Source organism: Nicotiana tabacum, chromosome 21, assembly GCF_000715075.1.
Source record: "Nicotiana tabacum cultivar K326 chromosome 21, ASM71507v2, whole genome shotgun sequence".
Lineage (NCBI taxonomy): Eukaryota > Viridiplantae > Streptophyta > Magnoliopsida > Solanales > Solanaceae > Nicotiana > Nicotiana tabacum.
In genome coordinates, this window is record NC_134100.1 from 48736719 (window position 1) to 48756096 (window position 19378).

The following is a 19378-nucleotide window of genomic DNA, read 5'->3' on the forward strand; positions in this document are numbered from 1 at the left end:
GTAAAAGAGTCAGAGGATCCTCCCTAAATACTACAATGAAATACTAGCTGAGGAAGTAAGGAAGAAGGCTTCAACCTAAGCTCATTAACCTATGGAGGAAATGGTCTTGTAACAAAAGTCTCACAACAACATTGCATGCACTCCATAAGGAAGTGGCACCTACCTTGGCTAAGGAACGGGAAGAAAAATCAAAAGTAATATTCGAGATCATATGAGTTGCACGAAACTTTCGGCATGTGTGGGAACTAAGATAAGCCAAGTATGCATGCAACAAGTGGCAAAACGACTAGGAAAAGTAATTGCTTACATTTAAAGAAAGTGGAGAAGGAACGAAAGGAATTATTTGATCAGTGATCCAGAATGAGTTACGTTATGAATGCACGTAAGATTTCGGAGTATTATCCATGCAGCATATATGTTGGCAATCATACAAGCCGTAGAAGACTCTAGTATAAGTTAAAAGAAAGAATTGAGCCCAGGTCATAGACAAGTGATTGAATTGTTAGAAGGTTGTATGGACATTCCATACCATCCATGAAGGGCTAAAGTAATAACTAATACCAGGAGCCGCAGATCGGAAGATAACTCAAGCTTACATGAAGGTTGATCAGAGGGAAGATGAAACTAAAGAGTTACATCAACTAAGTAAATTAGGAGTCTGATTATTGGACCCAGAAAGTTATAGACATCATGATTGAGAATATTGCAGAATCACTCTTAATATCAGAGGTACAAGAGAGATAGTACAGTAGCCATATTCTATAACGGCTCTACGATAAAGCCAGCTAGAAGGGTACCAGCCTTATAAGAAGTCAGTATGAAGCTCCCACCGGATTGTGTATGCACCAAAAGTGCAAGTGTTATAATAGAGCTTCAACTTGTGGATGTGAATTATACCTATGTGGAAGGGAGGTCATGAAAGAAATAGAAGATATGATGTGAGAGTTTAAGGTAAAGGTGAACATCGTATGAGATACTCAAATGCAGAAGGTTGCGAATAATCCATACTACAGATAGATGGTTAGAAGCGCTGGGATTCAATATCCATGAATAGTAGCGCGGTCGTCAGTGGCATATCTTCCAACCTCATGGACTCCTTTCTTGTAGTAAGCAACATTCCATTTATAATTAGTAATATTGTTCATGAGTTTTAAAGTGAGATGCTCTTAAGAGCCAACATACGGATTTTCCCATATCAGTAAGAAAGTGAGGTGCTAGGGTTTGCTAAGCTATCGGATGAAAGCCACAAAATTCATACGAGACTACGTAATGTAATAGCAATGGGATTTGAAATTCTAAAGGAGCCCAGTACAATCTTTCTCAAGTATATCATACGGATTTTTCCCTACTTCGATCCGCCGTTATGCGTTGTTGCAATCAACGGTGTTAAAGGGATTGTCAAGAGAATCTGTTTAGGTATGTTAAGGCTATCCCTACTTTCTTTTTGGCATGATCTATACGACACGAATGAAATGAGCAAATGCACAACTTCCATAAATAATTCTATTCATAGAAATACTAGGGGTGTCTATATTCTTGATTCCCCATGTGAATTATTATTATATCTTCTGTTCATGGGTCTAAGAAAAATACATATTTGATAAAGTTTATCCGACAGGCATATTATTTTTATGACATTCTGAGAAGCTTATTAACGTATTTCTTATGCATTTCATGTATTTATACATGTACATTGACCCATGACCAGATGGCATTATATACCCATATATATATATATATATGTATATGGGATATGGAAAAAGGTTACAGCGTTATATACGCACCACTACCTGATCAGCTGGTATACGTTGATGGTTTGCCCACAGTGGCCGAGATGATATGATGGAATACCCTCAGAGGCTTGATGATGTTATGAATGCATATACCTATGTATGGTATGATATTTATATGCATATACATGACATTATAAATATGAAATAATTTACAGAGCTATTCAGACATACATGCTCAGTCTTTTACTCCATGTTTCTCTCATGTCTATTATTTACTAATTTTTATTCCTTACATACTCGGTACATTATTTGTACTAACGTCCCTTTTGCCTGGGGATGCTGCGTTTCATGCATGCAGGTCCCGATAGACAGGTAGAGAGTCCTCCAAGTAGGCTATCAGCTCAGCGGAAGATGTTGGTGCGCTCCATTTGCTCCGGAGTTGCTTATGTGGTCCAGGTGATTAGGACATGTATTGATTAGTATGGCGAGAACCTGTCCCTTACAGTCTTGTAGACATATGCAGTGTACGTGAAAGATTGTACGGCCTTGTCGGCCTATGTTCAGTGAAATTTTGGTCTTATAGGCCAGTCTATCATATGTATAAGTTTGCATCCCCTCATGCTTTACTCCGGTTTATTTACCTATGATAGAATGATACGAAAGATACGTTACGTTGGTACTCAGTTGAGTAAGGTACCGGGTGCCCGTTGCGGCCCATCAGCTTGGGTCGTGACAGAAGACTAATTCATATAGACCAAGTTCGCTATGGTAAGAGCCTAAAAATATCCCCAGCGGAGTTGCCATGCTCTTGCGTCCCTTCTTTCTCGTGAAATCGGGCTTCGACATCGTGACAACTCTTTTAAATGAAGGGTACTAAAAGAGAGAGTCTCCACCTAACGGATTAAGGTGCGTTAGGGCACCTAATTTGCAAATAACTCTGGATTAACCAGTTCGTGTCACCAAAGATTGGGTAAGGGCTCAAATTACCTTGAGAAGAAGGTGTTAGGTACTCCTCGAGGTCCACAATGGTGGGTCCCGACCGAACTCGAATTATATGAATTAGTCTAAGAGAAGGGAAGCAATTTGGGCAAATAAAATGATTGACTTTAAACAAAGGTTGGGGGGGGGGGTCCTAAGTTTTTTTAGCCTAAAGAATCACCCCGTGCAGCATAAATAATACTTCATAAGTCCCTCAAGATGGGGTGTTACTCATATTATTCAGCAGGCACAGACTATCATCTCCTGCTACCCGATTAGTATCTTTATGTTGTTTACCTAAAGCGCACTAGTCAATTCTAAGTCGTACGCTATGCGTGCACTACCCGTCCCATGCCTATGGTCCAGGAGGCATTTGGACCTCTATTTCAGGGTGGTTCTAGGCTTTAACTTAGGTTGCTCAAAAGGGAAAATACTAGGCGACAAGCAAAATATTTAGGACTTTCACATATAAGCAAATAAGGACTCAAGTTATTCTCCGCATTTAGACAACAAATGCACGCCAAACTGATTAACATTGACAGATTTTAATGAGTTAAGGTTGTAGAATCCTATATTTTTTTTTTCTCTATGTGATACCAAATTAATGAGCAGATAGCTACACGCAAAAGGCATTTCCAAAATACGATTTACAGAAACCTACATAATTTGCCTACTGATTTTAAGCATAAGGGGATTAAACCTATAAGCAAGATGTCTAGGTGTTCTACTCAATAATAAATAATGGTAATCACGTAAGGATATTCAGAATTACTTATTTAGTCCTATAGGCATATTTTTTAGTGATAATAATGACACAGTGTCGAGAACTCCTAAATAAATGAGCAAGATGATAATTAAACTGATTCAGACCTATAGGCATGCTTTCTACAATTTAATCCGATTTTAGATCCTATAGACATGATCTCTACAATTTGTGAATAGGGCAGCATGTAAACGCATATTGAATCATACAATTCCCTATAGGCATGGTTTCTAATAAGCAGAAATAGAACACAATTGAACCAAGTATTGAAACCATAGGCAGGATTGCTAACATATAATGACTGAACATAATAGGATACCTATAGGCATGATTTCTAATACACGATAACTAAACACACATTATTGAACCTATAGGCAGGATTTCTACCCCATTTATTGCAAATATAAGATAAAAATCTCTTTCCCAATTTCACTAAAACCCCAAATATTATGACAATAATTATTACAGACCCAGAATGAATAGCATGAATTACATAGGAGAATAATTATAGGGAGCCTACAACAGGCCCAAAATACACCTGGACAGGCCTTGCCTTTATTCTCACAAATCACAACAGTCTCCAAGTTACACACTCATAGACATACAGCAGCCAGGAATTGAATGATTCACCCAGTGAGCACAAGATATAGTTGAGCATATAGAACCAAGGCCCTAGTGTGTCACAGTTCCCAAGGGCTTCAAGAATCCAGTGCAGTGCTCACACTAGGGTGGCTAACAAGAATAGTTCAGAGGAGGGATTAGGGACCAAATCCTAGTGTGTCAGAGTTCACAAGGGTCTCTAATGAACCCTGAGGAGTGCTCACACTAGGGAGGCCAAAGGACAGAACTTGGGCAACAATGGCTAAGAATAGGATTTAAAAGAGCTTAGGTGACAGAGAAAGAAAGACCAAAATTGAGAAGACATGAATTGAGGATTTAAACAGACATGACCAAATTGAGTCAACAAGCAGACACTTAAATAGAACTTAAAAAAAAAGAACTAGTTTAATGAAACTGATAAGCAGGTTTCAAACTCAGGACAGTAGCAGTCATATGCTAAAAGTTGGCAAAGAACATGTTTGCAAGTTTGGCAAAGTCATAGGTGTAGAATGAGTTAAAGTATGCTGAATCATGTTAAGTACATGACCTAGTGTTATTATCAAGAAAACCAGAATAGCATCATAGAAGGGGTGAGGGCATCATGCTTACAGTCATAAGTCAAGACACACACACTTAGTAAAATCATGTTAAGTAGTAGGTAACTTTGTTATAATGATCTAACCAAAGATGATCCGGTTTGTATCAAAGAATAAAGCAGCAATTCGAACATGATGAGACAGCTATTCCAAATTACAAACAAACACTAGAGGGGGTGTGTAGTAATTCTAGATCATGTGGTAGAGCTCAGTTGTAAGAACTCAATTTCCTAATCTTTATCTTATTCATAATACGATGATGCCTATATCCAGAAAGACGGTTAGTAAGAGATATAACTGTGGAAGAGTTGAGTTAGAGGAACTCAATTTTTGCATCATGCTTATGGTGGATAAATATGAGGTATTCCGTAGATCATGTGTGTACTAAGATGTGTAAGCTTCTTAATAAGGAGCCTTAAGGCAAGAATATCCATCCACCCCTATGTTGAAAGGAAAAGAGAAGATTCAGAAGATAGATACAAGTTTCAACAAGTAAAAGAAGCAAGACGAAGAAGGGTACGAGGTACCCAGCCAATGAAGATTATCAGTATTTACAATTCAGGCAGATGAATATAAGCCTTTTGAGTTACCTTCAACTGTAACAGAGGTATGTACAATTGGCCACACCCATATCATTTATGCCCTATGGAGGCTAACAGAAGTAGTATAAGAGAAGGACGGATATCAGGATCCGGCTGGGGTTAGAGTAACCCAAGATGATGGATGGATTGTTTGCATTAGTTGACATTTCCGAAGGATATTACAATGGTGCTAATACATCTCCTTGTGAGTCACCCAGATGGTGCACTCTAGAATATTAAAATTAGATGTGAATACTAGCATGATCAAAAAAATTCAGAAGATAGGCACTGAAAGCCTGGAAGGGATAAATATTACCTTAGTTTGACTCGCGTTCCTAGTAGAGTGAGAACTTTAAGCAACTCAAAGAGCCATTGGATGGAGCAAAAGGGAGCTAAAAGCAAAAGAATATCTTGTTCGAGTTTTCAAAATAAAGTGATAGATATAAATGTTAGCGGATTACCTCGTAGCAATCGCGTTGTATTATCTCTCTTTCACCTATGATATTAAGAGTGATTCTGTTATGTTCTCAATCATGATTTCTATAATTTTTTGGGTCCAATAATCGGACTCCTGATTTACTTCATTGGTGTAACTCTTTAGTTTCCTCTTCCTTCTGATAAGCATTTATGTAAGCTTAAGCTATCTTCCGATCTGTGGTCCTTGGTATTAGTTTTTACTTTAGCCCTTCATGGACGCTATGGAATATCCATGATACAATCTTCTAACAATTCAATCCTTTGTCTATGACCTGGGCTCAATTCTTTCTTTTAACTTATACCAGAGTCTTCCACGACTGTATGATTGTCAACATATATGCTGCATGGATAATATTCTAAAATCTTGAGTGCAATCATAATGTAACTAACTCTGGATTATCGATCGAATAATTCCTTTCGTTCGTTCTCAGCTTTCTTCAAAACGTAAGCAATTACTTTTCCTAATCTTTCTGCCACCTTGTTGCGTGCATACTTAGATTATCTTAGTTCCCATGCATGTCGGAATTTTGTGCAATTCATATGGTCTCGAATATTACTTTTGGTTTCATTTCCCGCTCATTAGCCATGATAGGTGCCACTTTCTTATGGAGTGCATACAATGTTGTTGTGAGACTGTTATTACAAAACCATTTCCTCAGCTAGTCTTTCGTTGTAGTACTTAGGGAGGACCCTCTGACTCTTGTAAAGCTGTGAACTTATTACATCGTATACCCATTAAAAATTTTGATGTTCGTACTCACCTATAATTATCCTTAGTTACTTACCTCCACACTCATGTGCTCGTACGGTTGCTTCTGAACTGAAGTTTTGACTGTCTTCCTAGTGAGACTCTCTTTTATTTCCGTAAAATTCATATGGTACCCTTAACCACTTCAACTCCTATCTGAATATATCCCAAGTATTACAATGTCATATCTGCGCGACTGAATTCCCCATATTGGGGTTCACTATGTTTATCTTGCATGATCTGTTGATTTATCTGTATCCTCTTGTCTAGCCATAACTAGACTCTTCCTAAATAAACTACTAACTACTCGATGGCCAATTCTCATATCAATATTCAGCGCAATATTTCTTGGGTTATTTTCTTTGTCTTAACTTACGTCTCGCACTGGCTCCTTATTTATCAATAACATCTCGGGCAGGAACCCTTATTTTCCCTCCTTGACGTCGTGTTCACATAATGTTTTGGAATTGTAGCATATCTGTAGGATTTGAATAAGTGCAATCTCATCCCTTTTTCATTTTTGTCGCACTCTTCCTTTTCCATTCCATAATTACTAAAACCACTTAATCCTGACTTAATGCCACATCACTCCATATTCCCCCTTTTAGGGGAGTACTTAAGATTTAGCGCTACGACGATCTACGTATAGATATTTTACCTTCTCATCTTTGGCATCTTTCCACATCATTGATGATCCTTACTCACCTCGCGGTAATCCTTCTGTACCAAGGATAAGGAAATTCCTCACTTGCGAGGGTGACACTTAGTGTAACTAGTACATACAGTCCCTTAAGCTTAACTTTACTCACCTTGCTTGCTTTAGGGATGTGTCTTCCTGAATGACCTTTAAAGGGTATTATTCTGTCATCCATTCTATTATCGTTGGGATGCAATCTCTAAAATTCTCATGATGCCGACTATTACTCAGTCCCTAGTTCATGTTTAGTTTATCTTGTTCACCAGCCCATACTGATTTCTATTACTCAGGGGTCTAACGTTTCGTTCTGGTAATAGCGTTGGAGTCACAAACTTATTTCTCGAAATGAGGATATGACTTTATGGCCTATACTCTTTTGTTGTCTCAAGGCGTGTCACCTCTCGTCTTTTCCTTCACATGACTATAGACTCTGTAATACTGTCATCTTTTTGATCTACCGTTATCATCCATGTATCACATCTTACTCATAATGCTTCATTAACTCTCTTCTTATTTCCCACTAACATTTTTGTCTATCACTTTACTCTGAAAACTTTAACAAGACATTCTTTTGCTTTTAGCGCCCTTTGCTCCATCTACTGGCTCTTCGGGTTGCCTAACATTCTTTCTCTACCAGGGACGGGAGCCATACTAAGTTATTATTTATCCCTTCCGAATTCAAGTGCCTATCTTTGCAGTACTCATATCTAGCTGTACTATTTTATAGTGCACCATCTAGGTGTCTCACAAGGAGATCTATTAGCACATTCGTTATCCTTTGGAATGTCAGCTAACGCTAACAATCCATCCAACATTTTGGATTACTTTAACCCCAGCTGGATCCTGATATCCCGTCCTTCTCTTAAACTATATCTGTTGGCTCCCATGGAGCATAACTGAGATGGGTGTGACTAATTGTACATACCTATGTTGCAATTGAAGGTAGATCAAAATGCTCATATTTCTGTGCTTGAATTGTAAATACTATTAATCTTCATTAACTGGGTACCTCGTATCCTTCTTCACCTTGCTTCTTTTACTTGCTGAAACTTGTGTCTACCTTCCGATTCTCTTATTCCTTTTTACCGTAAGAGTGGATAGACATTCTTGCCTTAGGGATCCTTATCAAGAAGCTTACATGTCTTAGTACACACATAATCTGCTGAATACCTCATATTTATCCATCATAGGCATGCTACATAAATCGAGTTCCGCTGACTCAACTCCTCCACAGCTATATCTCTTACAAACTGTCTTTCTAGATGTAGGCATCATCGTATTATGAATAAGATAGAGTTTAGGAAATTGAGTTCTTACGACTGAGCTCTACCACACGATCTAGAGTAAGAAGAAAGAGTGAAAGTCTTAAATGACCTGTAGCCTCCTCCTTATAAGTGTGGTGCACAATACACCCATAAACAATACTATACTAGACACGACTTGTAGACTCCCTAGGATAGAACTGCTCTGATACCACTTTTGTCACGACCCAAACCGATGGGCCGCGACGGGCACCCGGTATCTTACTCAACCGAGTACCAACATAACATATCTTTCATATTACATCATCATGGGTAAGTGGGCCAGAAGGTGCGTCACGAGATAAATAGAGTAACCATGAGGGAATTACCCAATATATAATGACCCAACCTAATATAAAAACTTATACACGTGACATACGGGCCTATAAGGCCAACATGATCATTTATAAGCTCGAAACATAGGCCGACAAGGCCATAAAAATATCCGTACACATGACATCTGTCTACAAACCTCTAAGAATACATAATTGTCATAAAGGTCGGGACAGAGCCCCGCCATACCAATCAATATATGTCTTAATGATACTGACCAAATAGCAACTCTGGAGCAAATGGAGCACACCAACATCTTCCGCTGAGCTGATAGCCTACTTAGAGGGCTCTCAACCTGTCTATCAGGACCTGCGGGAATGAAACGTAGCGTCCCCAGTCAAAGGGACGTCAGTACAAATAATGTACCGAGTATGTAAGGAATAAAAATCCGTAAATAAAATACATAGAGAAACATGGAATAAAAGAATCAACATGTAAGTTTGAATGGCTCTGTAAATAATTTCATATTTATAATGTCATGCATATGCATATAAATGTCATATCATGCATAGGTATATGCGTTCATAAGATCATCAAGCCTTTGAGGGTATCCCATCATATCATCTCGGCCACTGTGGGCAAAATCATCAACATATACCAGTTGATCAGGTAGTGGTGCGTATATAATGCCGTAACCTTTTCCCATATCTCATATACATATAATATACATATATACGCATATATAACACCATCTGGTCATGGGTCAATGTACATGTATAAATTAATGCAATGCATGAGAAGTACGTCACTAAAATCTCTCGGAACGTCATAAGACCATTATGCCTTTGATTAATATCATGAAATAAACTTTATCAACTTACGTATTTTCTGAGACCCATGAACATACGATAGAATAATAAGACATATGGGGAATCAAGAACATAGGAACCTCTAGTATTTCTATGAATAGAGTCGTTTATGGAAGTTGTGCATTTGTTCATTTCGTTTGTATCGTATGGATCATGCCAAAAAGAAAGAAGGGATAGCCTTAACATACCTGAGTCGATTCTCTTGACAATCCCTCTAACACACGTTAATTGCGACAAAACACATGACGACAAGATCCGAGTAGGGAAAAATCCGTATGATATTCTTGAGAAAGATTGCACCGTACTCCCTTATAATTGCAACACCTAACACTTTGAAGTTTCAAATGAATTGATTAAGCTCCATCGTTACTTTGTAAGTCTTAGCAAGATTCCAATTAGGTTTGTTTTCAAATACCAAATGAAAAGCTAGTCTTTCACTTTTTAACTGGAGGAAGGGAATGCTACACTAGAAATACTCGTCACATTCTCTAAATATCAAGAAAGCTCAACGACAAACATACAAGAAAGGAAATCTAAAGGGATGTACCATCTTTTGCCCTTTTTGATTATATTCTTAACCAAATGAGATAAAGGCATCTTTAAATGTTGCCACCTTGAAAAAATAATTTAAGAGTCACTTAATGGATATCCGATATTGCTGCCACGTTGGGGAAGGGTAAGCTTATCCAAAATATTGAATTAATTAGTTAATATCTTACTAAAATCCATAATACCATTACCCACACAATTAAGAATTATCTCACTTTACTTAAAATAATACTCACTTTTAATACACTTTATACACCTTACTATCATGGCCATGTGGTACCTTGTACGGTATTAGTCCATAAATACCGGGTATTATAGCTCGGACCGTATTTTTTCTCAAAATGTCAAACTTCGACCAAAGTCATTTTCTTCGATTCGCTTACCCTCTCACCTTCATGAATTTACTTATCACTTGGTTGAAATAGCATAATACTTATAATTTCAAAATAATCTCATTCCCGAGCTTACGTCAATTTATTTATGACGTACTTTCACGTACGAAAATATGGGGTGTAACAGTTTTAGTTGGAGTTATTGCCTTCCTTATTGTCTTGTTACCTTTCCTTGTTGAGTATTCCCATTTATGTTGTTATTGTTGAAATTCTCGTACACATTGTGGTTGAGCCATGAGCTATTTGTTGTGGAAATATTGAATTATTCGTCCCTTCCGTGACTCCGTGCCTATTTGCTACTTGCCTTAACTTTTTTACTTGCACACCTTAGTTTTCACGTGTTTTACTTGTCCTGTATTTTTATAATATTTGTTGCATTCCTTTGATTATTACGTGATTCCTTTATTGTCGTGTACTCATAGCCTTTGATTGTAAAAATTCTTGTAAATTGAGTTATTGGATTGTTGTTGTTAATTTAAATTGCTTGTGGATCAGGTTGCATACCGCAACGAGTGAATAAGGGACGAGAATGATATTGAAATGATGATACGGTGGGATCGGGCTGCACACCGCAACGGATGAAATAAGGGATGATTATGATATTAAAATGATAATACGGTGGAATCGGGTTGCACCCCGCAACGGGTGAAATAAGGGAGGATTATGATATTGATATATGATGATACGGTGGAATAGGGTTGCGCGCCACAACGGTTTGTATTCGTGATACTGATATTGCTTATTGATATTATGGTGGGATAAGGGAGGATTATGATATTGATAAATGATGATACGGTGGGATCGGGTTGCGCGCCACAACAGATTGTGTGTGTTACAGTTGCTGTTGTTGTTATGTCTTGTGTTAGTCATGCATCCTACGTGAACTGTTGTATTACTTCAAGATGTCAATTTGTGCTTCCATGGTTACTTAGTGAATTGATTTTCAAGATAAATTTACTACGCAGAGTCATTATCTCATACCCTGCTGAGTTGTTGGTAACATAACCGTTTTAAATATAAGAATTATTAACATGCTTACCTTATGTGACTCTTAAGTTAAAACTCGTCGTTTCATTCGGTACTTTACTATTCTTAATAGTTGTCATATTTCACTTTAATTGATTTCTCAACTTAAACTCCTTACCCTATATGATGTTTTTACTTTGCCTAAAAATCATTATTATGTTTTAATTTACCAAATTCTATATTTAATTCAACAGCTTATTTGATGCTTTATTTTATTTGAAAATGTTATTTTCTTCACACAAATGATGTCAAAAATAAACTCATTTTCTCATTTGATTCCCTATTTTATTCAAAGTTGTTATTATGCCTTATCGTATATAAATAGATCTTTTGTACATTTTAATTAGCATTTGACACTGATATAACGTACATGGTGGCACATGGGTTTTGTCGTGCGAAAGTGATTTAGAGAAATGTGGGCACGTGTGCCATACGTGTAAGATTTGAAAGTTGTGATATATGATTTGCGATTACGAGGAGTGGCACCAATGGTAATTCTTGTTGTAAATTGTGCATTATGAACGATTTGATTCATTGAGTTGTCATCCGTTTCTTTATTACTCATTTATTTCTTGTTGCTATTCGTGCTTCTATTATTTTCCCCGTTGATTGAAAATTTATGATCATTCTGTTGTTGGTCTTACATTGATGTTCTTTTCATTGTTAGTTTTAAGTTATATACTGCACAGGTTTACATGTCTAGTAGGTGTCTTGACTTGGCCTCGTCACTACTCTACCGAGGTTAGGCTTGATACTTACTGGGTACCACTATGGTGTACTCATACTACACTTCTGTACATTTTTGTGTAGATCCAGGTACATATGATCGAGTTGGTTTGAGACTTATGTCTGCGCAGATGGAAACTCCAAGGTATACCTGCTTGATGTTCGCAGGCTCCGAAGTCACCTTCTGTTGCATTTTATCTCCATTGTTTCCTATTATTCCGGGACATTGATGTATTCTTATTTCTAATGACTCTTAGAAAAGCTTATGACTTGTACTGCCGGTTTTGGTGTTATGTAACGTATGTTGGATCAGCTATGTTGTTATAGGTATTATTTAATGTATTGCAGTTAAGTTAGTTAAATTCCATTAATAATCAGCATGTGTTAGGCTTACCTAGTCTTAAAGACTAGGTGCCATCACGACGTCCTAAGGTAGGAAATTGGGGTCGTGACAAGTTGGTATCAGAGCTCTATGTATATATATATTATATTCCTTTGCATCCATTCGTGTATGATATTGCATACTAGGTATCACCTATGCGCCGATGGTTTGTGATGCTCTGGATGGGCTATGAGGGAGCAAGGGATGTCAAACATTGTCTCAATGTGTCGTCCAAACTGAGGATGTGAACGTATTGAGAGACCAGTCAGTTGTTTATATGGGGGTGCGGGGTTTTGGCATATGGTTGATAAGTACGAAGTTGGAAAGATTTAATTGGTTGCCTAATCATCGCGATCGTGGCAAAGTCATGAGGTGGATAATGATGTGAAGATAGTGGGTGGTATTAGAGACTATGTGGTTCGTATGGGATTACTACTCAGCGAAAGGTACATATTATAATTCAAGGCACTGGAAGAAGCGAGTTTGATTGTCACGAGGATGGATATGTGCTTAGTAGATGATTTGAGGTATCTCATGATTTGTGTTGTACAAGATATTAGTGTTAGTATGGTGGATCATCGGATGTTGTGTCCTATGGCTTCGTGCCTAGTGGGGGAGTCCACTATCGACAATCAAAGTGCAATTCCATGTGTTATATCAGTCCTAACCGGCGATGTATATGTGGTATTGAAGGGTTCCACAGAATCTATATATGATTAGGATCTGAGATTTGTATGGGATACTGATGGGACTTGCAGTATTTCTGTGTCATTAATACTTCTACATTTCACTATCAGGAAGGTAAAGGAAACAATTTTAGGCTCACATAAGGTTTCTTCAGAGTGAGTGTATTGATTGTGGTACTTTTGTGGTGCTTAAGAGGGAATACAACGGCTTATGAGCCTTAGGGCAGTGTGGTTTTATGCTAGGATCACAAAGTGGGTTCGCCCACTTTAACCGGGATCATGGCTTCAGCACTGTACACGAGGGAAAAAGGAGTTTCTCATGTACTTGATTTGGTCGTTGTTCGGTAGGCCCATAGAACTCCGGGCAACTCTTCGAGCCATTTGCCTTTTGCTACTTCCAACCTTTTCTTGAGCTTTTGAATGATCACTTTGTTTGTCGACTCCGCTTGATCGTTTGCACTCGAATGATAAGGCGAAGATGTTATTCTCTTTATTTTCAAGTCTTCGAGGAACTTTGTAACTTTTGCACCGACAAACTCTGGCCCATTGTCGCATGCTATCTCTTTTGGTATTCCGAACCTAAAAATTATATTTTTCCACAGGAAATCGACCACTTTGCATTTTCTCATCTTCTGATTAGAACCTGGTTCCATCCATTAAAAATAATCAGTTAAAATTAAAGGAAACCTTCTTTTTCGGGAGCCGGTGCCAGCGGTCCAACGATGTCCGTCCCCCATTTCATGAACGGCAATGGGGACAGAATTGAGTGAAAGGGTTCTGTCGGTTGATGTACAAGTGATGCGTAGCGTTGACACTTATCATATTTTCGTATGAAATCTTTGGCATCTTGTTCCATGCGGGGCCAATAATATCCTGCATGTACCAATTTCAACACTAGAGACTCTGCGCCTGAGTGATTGCCGCATATCCTTTTGTGGATTTCTCTCATGACATAGTCAGCTTCTGTCACTCCTAAACACCGAGCCAGTGGGCCTTGGAAAGATTTTCTATACAATTGGCTTTTCCTGAAGCTATAACGTGCAGCTTTGGTGTGTAACGCCCGTGATGCTTTGGGATCGTCGGGTAACTTTCGGTGCTCGAGGTAGTTGATTATTTCATTTCTCCAGTCCCAGACCAGACTAGCCGAATTCACCTCATAGTAACCATCAATGTCAATGACTGAGCTCATTAGTTGTACCATTATTCCGGGCTCCGATTCCTTTATTTTCGTTGATGAACCTAAGTTTGCTAATGCATCTGCTTCTGTATTATCCTCTCTCGGGATATGAGTTATTGACCACTCACGTAATCGTGCCAAAAGAGCTTGGACCTTTACCACGTATTGTTGCATACGTTCTTCTTTGGTATCAAAGATCCCGTAAACCTGATTTACCACCAGCTATGAGTCACATTTAATTTTGATAACCTCATAATCAAGTCCCCGGCCCAATTTGAGCCCTCAAATCAAAGCTTTATACTCTGCTTCATTATTACTTAAAGGGATCGTGCTGATGGCTTTCCTTAAGGTTTCCCCCAAAGGCATGATTAAAACTTTTCCGAGCCCCGACCCTTTCATGTTCGAGGCTCCGTCCATAAATAAGGTCTAATCCCCTAATGACAATTCTGACACCATTACAGCCTCCTTGGTTGCCAGAGGCAGCAGTCCCGGACTAAAATTAGCCACGAAGTCAGCCAAGACTTGTGACTTAATTGCTATCCTCGGTTTATATTCTTTGTCGAATTCACGTATTTCGACGGTCCATTTGGTCAATCTGCCTGAGAGCTCGGGTTTATGAAGGATGTTCCACAAAGGGAAAGTAGTCACCACAGCTATTGGGTGGCAATGAAAATAGGGCCTCAGCTTCCGAGCGGCGACTACGAGAGCTAAGGCCAATTTTTCCAAATGTGGGTAGCGAGTTTCTGCTCCTGTTAAAATTTTTCTAACATAATAAATAGGAAACTACGTACCTTCGTCCCCCGGACTAAAACCGCACTTACCGTAACTTCTGAAACTGCGAGGAAGACTAGCAATGTTTTGCCTTCTTTTGGTTTCGAGAGCAATGGAGGTCTTGATAAGTACTTCTTCAGGTCCCTCAAAGCCTACTGGCACTCCGGCGTCCATTCAAAATTGTTCTTCTTTTTGAGAAATGTAAAGAAGCGATGATATTTGTTTGATGACCGGGAAATGAACCTGCTCAAAGCTGCTAACCTTCCTGTGAGTCTTTGGAGTTCCTTCACATGTCGTCTATAGCCTTGATTTTGTAGGGTTTTACCTCAATTCCCCTTTGTGAGACCAGAAACCCCAGGAATTTACTGGAGCTGACCCCGAACGCGCACTTTTCGGGGTTAAGTTTCATGTTATGTTTCCTCCGGATATCGAATGTTTCTTGCAAATGCTTAAGGTGGTCACCTGCATTCAAATACTTAACGAGCATATCATCTATATAAACCTCCATGGTATTTCCTATTTGCTTTTTAAACATCTTATTTACGAGCCGTTGATAAGTGGGTCCGGCATTTTTCAACCCGAAGGGAATTACATTGTAACAATATGTACCGAAATTTGTTATAAACAAAGTTTTTTACTGATCTTTCGGGTTCATCTTAATTTGGTTGTACCCGGAATAAGCATCAAGGAAACTCATTAACTCGTGCCCGGCAGTTGGCATCAATCATTTGATCGATATTTTGTAGTGAAAACGAATCTTTCGAGCACGCCTTATTAAGATCTTTATAGTCTACACACATACGAAATTTATTGTTCTTCTTTGGAACTACTACTATATTGGCTAGCCAGTATGGATATCTTACCTATCTGATCGAACCGATTTTAAGCAAGCGGGTTACCTCTTCTTTGACAAATTTATTCCTGGCCTAGGCAATAGGGCGCTTCTTCTATCATACTGGTGGTACATTTGGATCCAAACTCAGCTTGTGCACGGCTATTTCCGTCGGGATACCTGCCATATCCTCGTGCGACCATGCAAAACAATCAGCGTTAACTTTAAGGAATTCAATAAAACCAAACTTGACCTGGGTGCAGTCATGTCCCCAAGTGAAATTTTCTTTTTAAGAATTCCTCGAATAATGCCACTTGCTCTAGTTCCTCTGTCGTGGATTTCGTTGCGTCCGTATCTTCCGAACCTTGGAAATATCTTGGCACCTGATATTTCTCTGACGACTCTGCCCCTGGAATAAGCTCTTCTAACTCGGGAGTAGGCGTCAGTTCCTGTAATTTCTATGTCGTGCGCACCTTCCCTTTGCTACTAGAAACTGATATTTCATTCATCTCCCTCACTGCCAGTTGGTCACCTTTTATCTACTTGATTCCTTCGGGCGTTGGAAACTTCAGTAATTGGTGATACGTCGAAGGAACAACTTTCATCTCGTGTAGCCATGGCCTTCCCAAGATGATGTTGTATCCCATATCACCATCCACTACTTCAAAGAGAGTTATTTTCATTACTCCTTCAGCGTTCGTGTGCAACAAGATCCCTCCCCGGGTCTTTACGCTCGCAAGGTTGAATCCAACGAGGAGTTTTGTTGTCGTAATAATGCTTCCAGTGACTTTAGCTTGTTCCAATACTCTCCATTGTATGATATTAGCCGAACTTCCTGGATCCACTAGAACATGCTTAATTTTAAAATCTAACATATTTAAAGAGATTACCGGTGCGTCGTTGTGTGGTAATAGCAATCCATCTACGTCTTCCTCCGGGAAAGTGATATCGTCCTCCCAGAGTCTCTTGCTATGAGTTATCGATACTTTAGTCTTTTTTACTACCGAAAAGGTGACCCCGTTAATATCGTTACCCCCAAAGATCATGTTGATCTTCCGGCGTGGGGCTTCCTCTCCTGCTTTCGAAGATTCTGCGTTGTCTCTGTTACGACCGTAATTGTTCTTAGCTCGATCACTCAAGAATTCTCGGAGATGACCATTCTTCAATAGTGTTGCTACCTCCTCCCTAAGATGTTGGCAGTCCCATGTCCGATGACCGTTCGCTCCATGGTATTCACACCATAAATCGGGATCCCTCTGGCTGGAATCGGACCTCATAGGTCTCAGGAATCGTGCTTCTTTAATGTTCCTAATGGCTGACACCAGTTCCACTATACTGACATTGAAGTTATATTCTTACAACCTAGGGTATGAAAGATCTCTAGGTCCAGACATTTGTTTATCTTGAAGTGATCTATTATTTCGACCACGATCAGTCCCTCCATCAACGGTGAACATGTTTGCTGCTCGAAAGTTTCTGCCATAGCCTTCGCTACGCTCGTAGGACAAAAACCGACCCCTCAAAGTCTGCCTATCCGCGTCGTAGTCATCCTTTGATTTTTCTCTTTTCTTCTCCCGTCCTTTGGCCGATGATAAAGAACCGACCTGGTCATTTTCGGTCCTTATCTTCGACTCGCACCGGTTGTGAACATCTGCCCAGGTTTTTGCTTGAAACTCAAGCAGGCTCTCCTTCAGCTTCTAGGAAGCGTCTAAACTTCTCGGATTCATTCCTTTGGTGAATGCTTCAGCTGCCCATTCATACGGGATGATCGAGAGCAACATTCTTTTTTTCTGGAATCGGGTAACAAACTTTCGTGACAATTCAAATCTCCTTCTGCGATTTTGAATATGTCGGCCTTCCGGGCTTGTAGCTTTCTGGCCCCGGCATGAGGTTTAATGAAAGAATCCGCGAGAATCTCAAAGGAATCTATGGAATGCTCAGGCAGTAACAAATACCACGTTAGGGCTCCCCTCATGAGAGTTTTGCCAATTTTCGTTAGCAGCACAGATTCAATTTCGTGAGGAGCTAGATCATTTCCTTTCACCTCCGTTGTGTAGGTGGTGATATGTTCCTGTGGGTTTGAAGTTCCGTCATACTTTGGAACTTCAGGCATTTTGAATAGCTTCGGGATTAGTTCTGGTATCGCACTTGGCTTGTACGGTAATTGAACATATTTCTTTGGGTTCGGGTCTTTCAATACTAGTGGTGCGCCCGGGATTTTATCCATGCGGGCATTTACTTTCCTCATGAACCGTAAAATCTCATCTTTGAAAGAATCTTTCTCGTTGTTAAGGCCTAATCTGCTCCCCCAGCCCCATCAGAGCCAACTTCACCCTTGGGAGTGTTGTTGTCGACTCTCTGCATTCTTTGGTCTGCAGGAACAACGGGAGGAATCGGATCGCGCCTGTTTGCATTATTCGAAGCACCTGATAGCTTCTGCTTCAGTTCTGTCATAACCTGATCCTACCACATGAGCTAGGATGATTGCCTGTTGCTCTTGTAGTATCCTCACAGCATCTGCTACTTGCTCCTCGTTAGCATCATCGGGAGTTGTCTCCCGAACCTGTCGAGGGTATCGTCTGTCATGCACTTGTGTGGTCTCATTCCCTTCATTACGGGTGTCACTGATCGAATCCTCGAAATGAGGCTGATCCCCTTGAATTTCAGGGTTGTGTGCATCGTTAACAGTGTTATCTGCCATTTTTGCGATTTTTTCTAAAACAAAATAGTCAAAACACGTTAGTAAAAAAGGCAAGGATCAATTTAATTACACGGCTATCTAGGCCCCACGGTGGGCACCAAATTGTTTACCCGTAAAATGGTACAGTTGAATTTATACGTGATATTTAGACAAGTGAACTAATTTGATCCTGAAATAATATAATAATTGAAGATATACACAATACTTAGCCTTAGAATTTAGATAAAATGGCAAAGATGGTGATTCCGGGAACACGGTTTCCGAACACAGCAATGATGAGATCAAAAAGCAAGAAAGTGAAATTGTATAAAGCTTTGTATAGAATATCATATATGTTTTTGCCAGAAAATTCCTCCCCTTTACAATGGTAACTGAGCTCGCTATTTATAGCTATGCCTAGGGAAAGAAGTCCTAGAATCATGCCCTCCTTTAATGCTAATTATGATGGTCATTGATGAAGATGTAACGGTGAACATAAATGCCAAATTTCCTGTAACGGACCATCACTCTTAATGCTACA

General features: G+C 39.3%; 1 protein-coding gene across 1 annotated transcript in view; it reads right to left on the reverse strand.

Annotated features, from left to right (window-relative positions):
* Positions 1 to 18858, reverse strand: part of LOC142175223 (uncharacterized) — a 59516-nt gene extending 40658 nt beyond the window's left edge. Inside the window, exon 1 of the mRNA XM_075241802.1 lies at positions 18584 to 18858. Coding sequence (XP_075097903.1) covers positions 18584 to 18858 — 275 coding nt within the window. The remainder of the gene's footprint in view (positions 1 to 18583) is intronic.
* Positions 18859 to 19378: the final 520 nt, after the last annotated feature.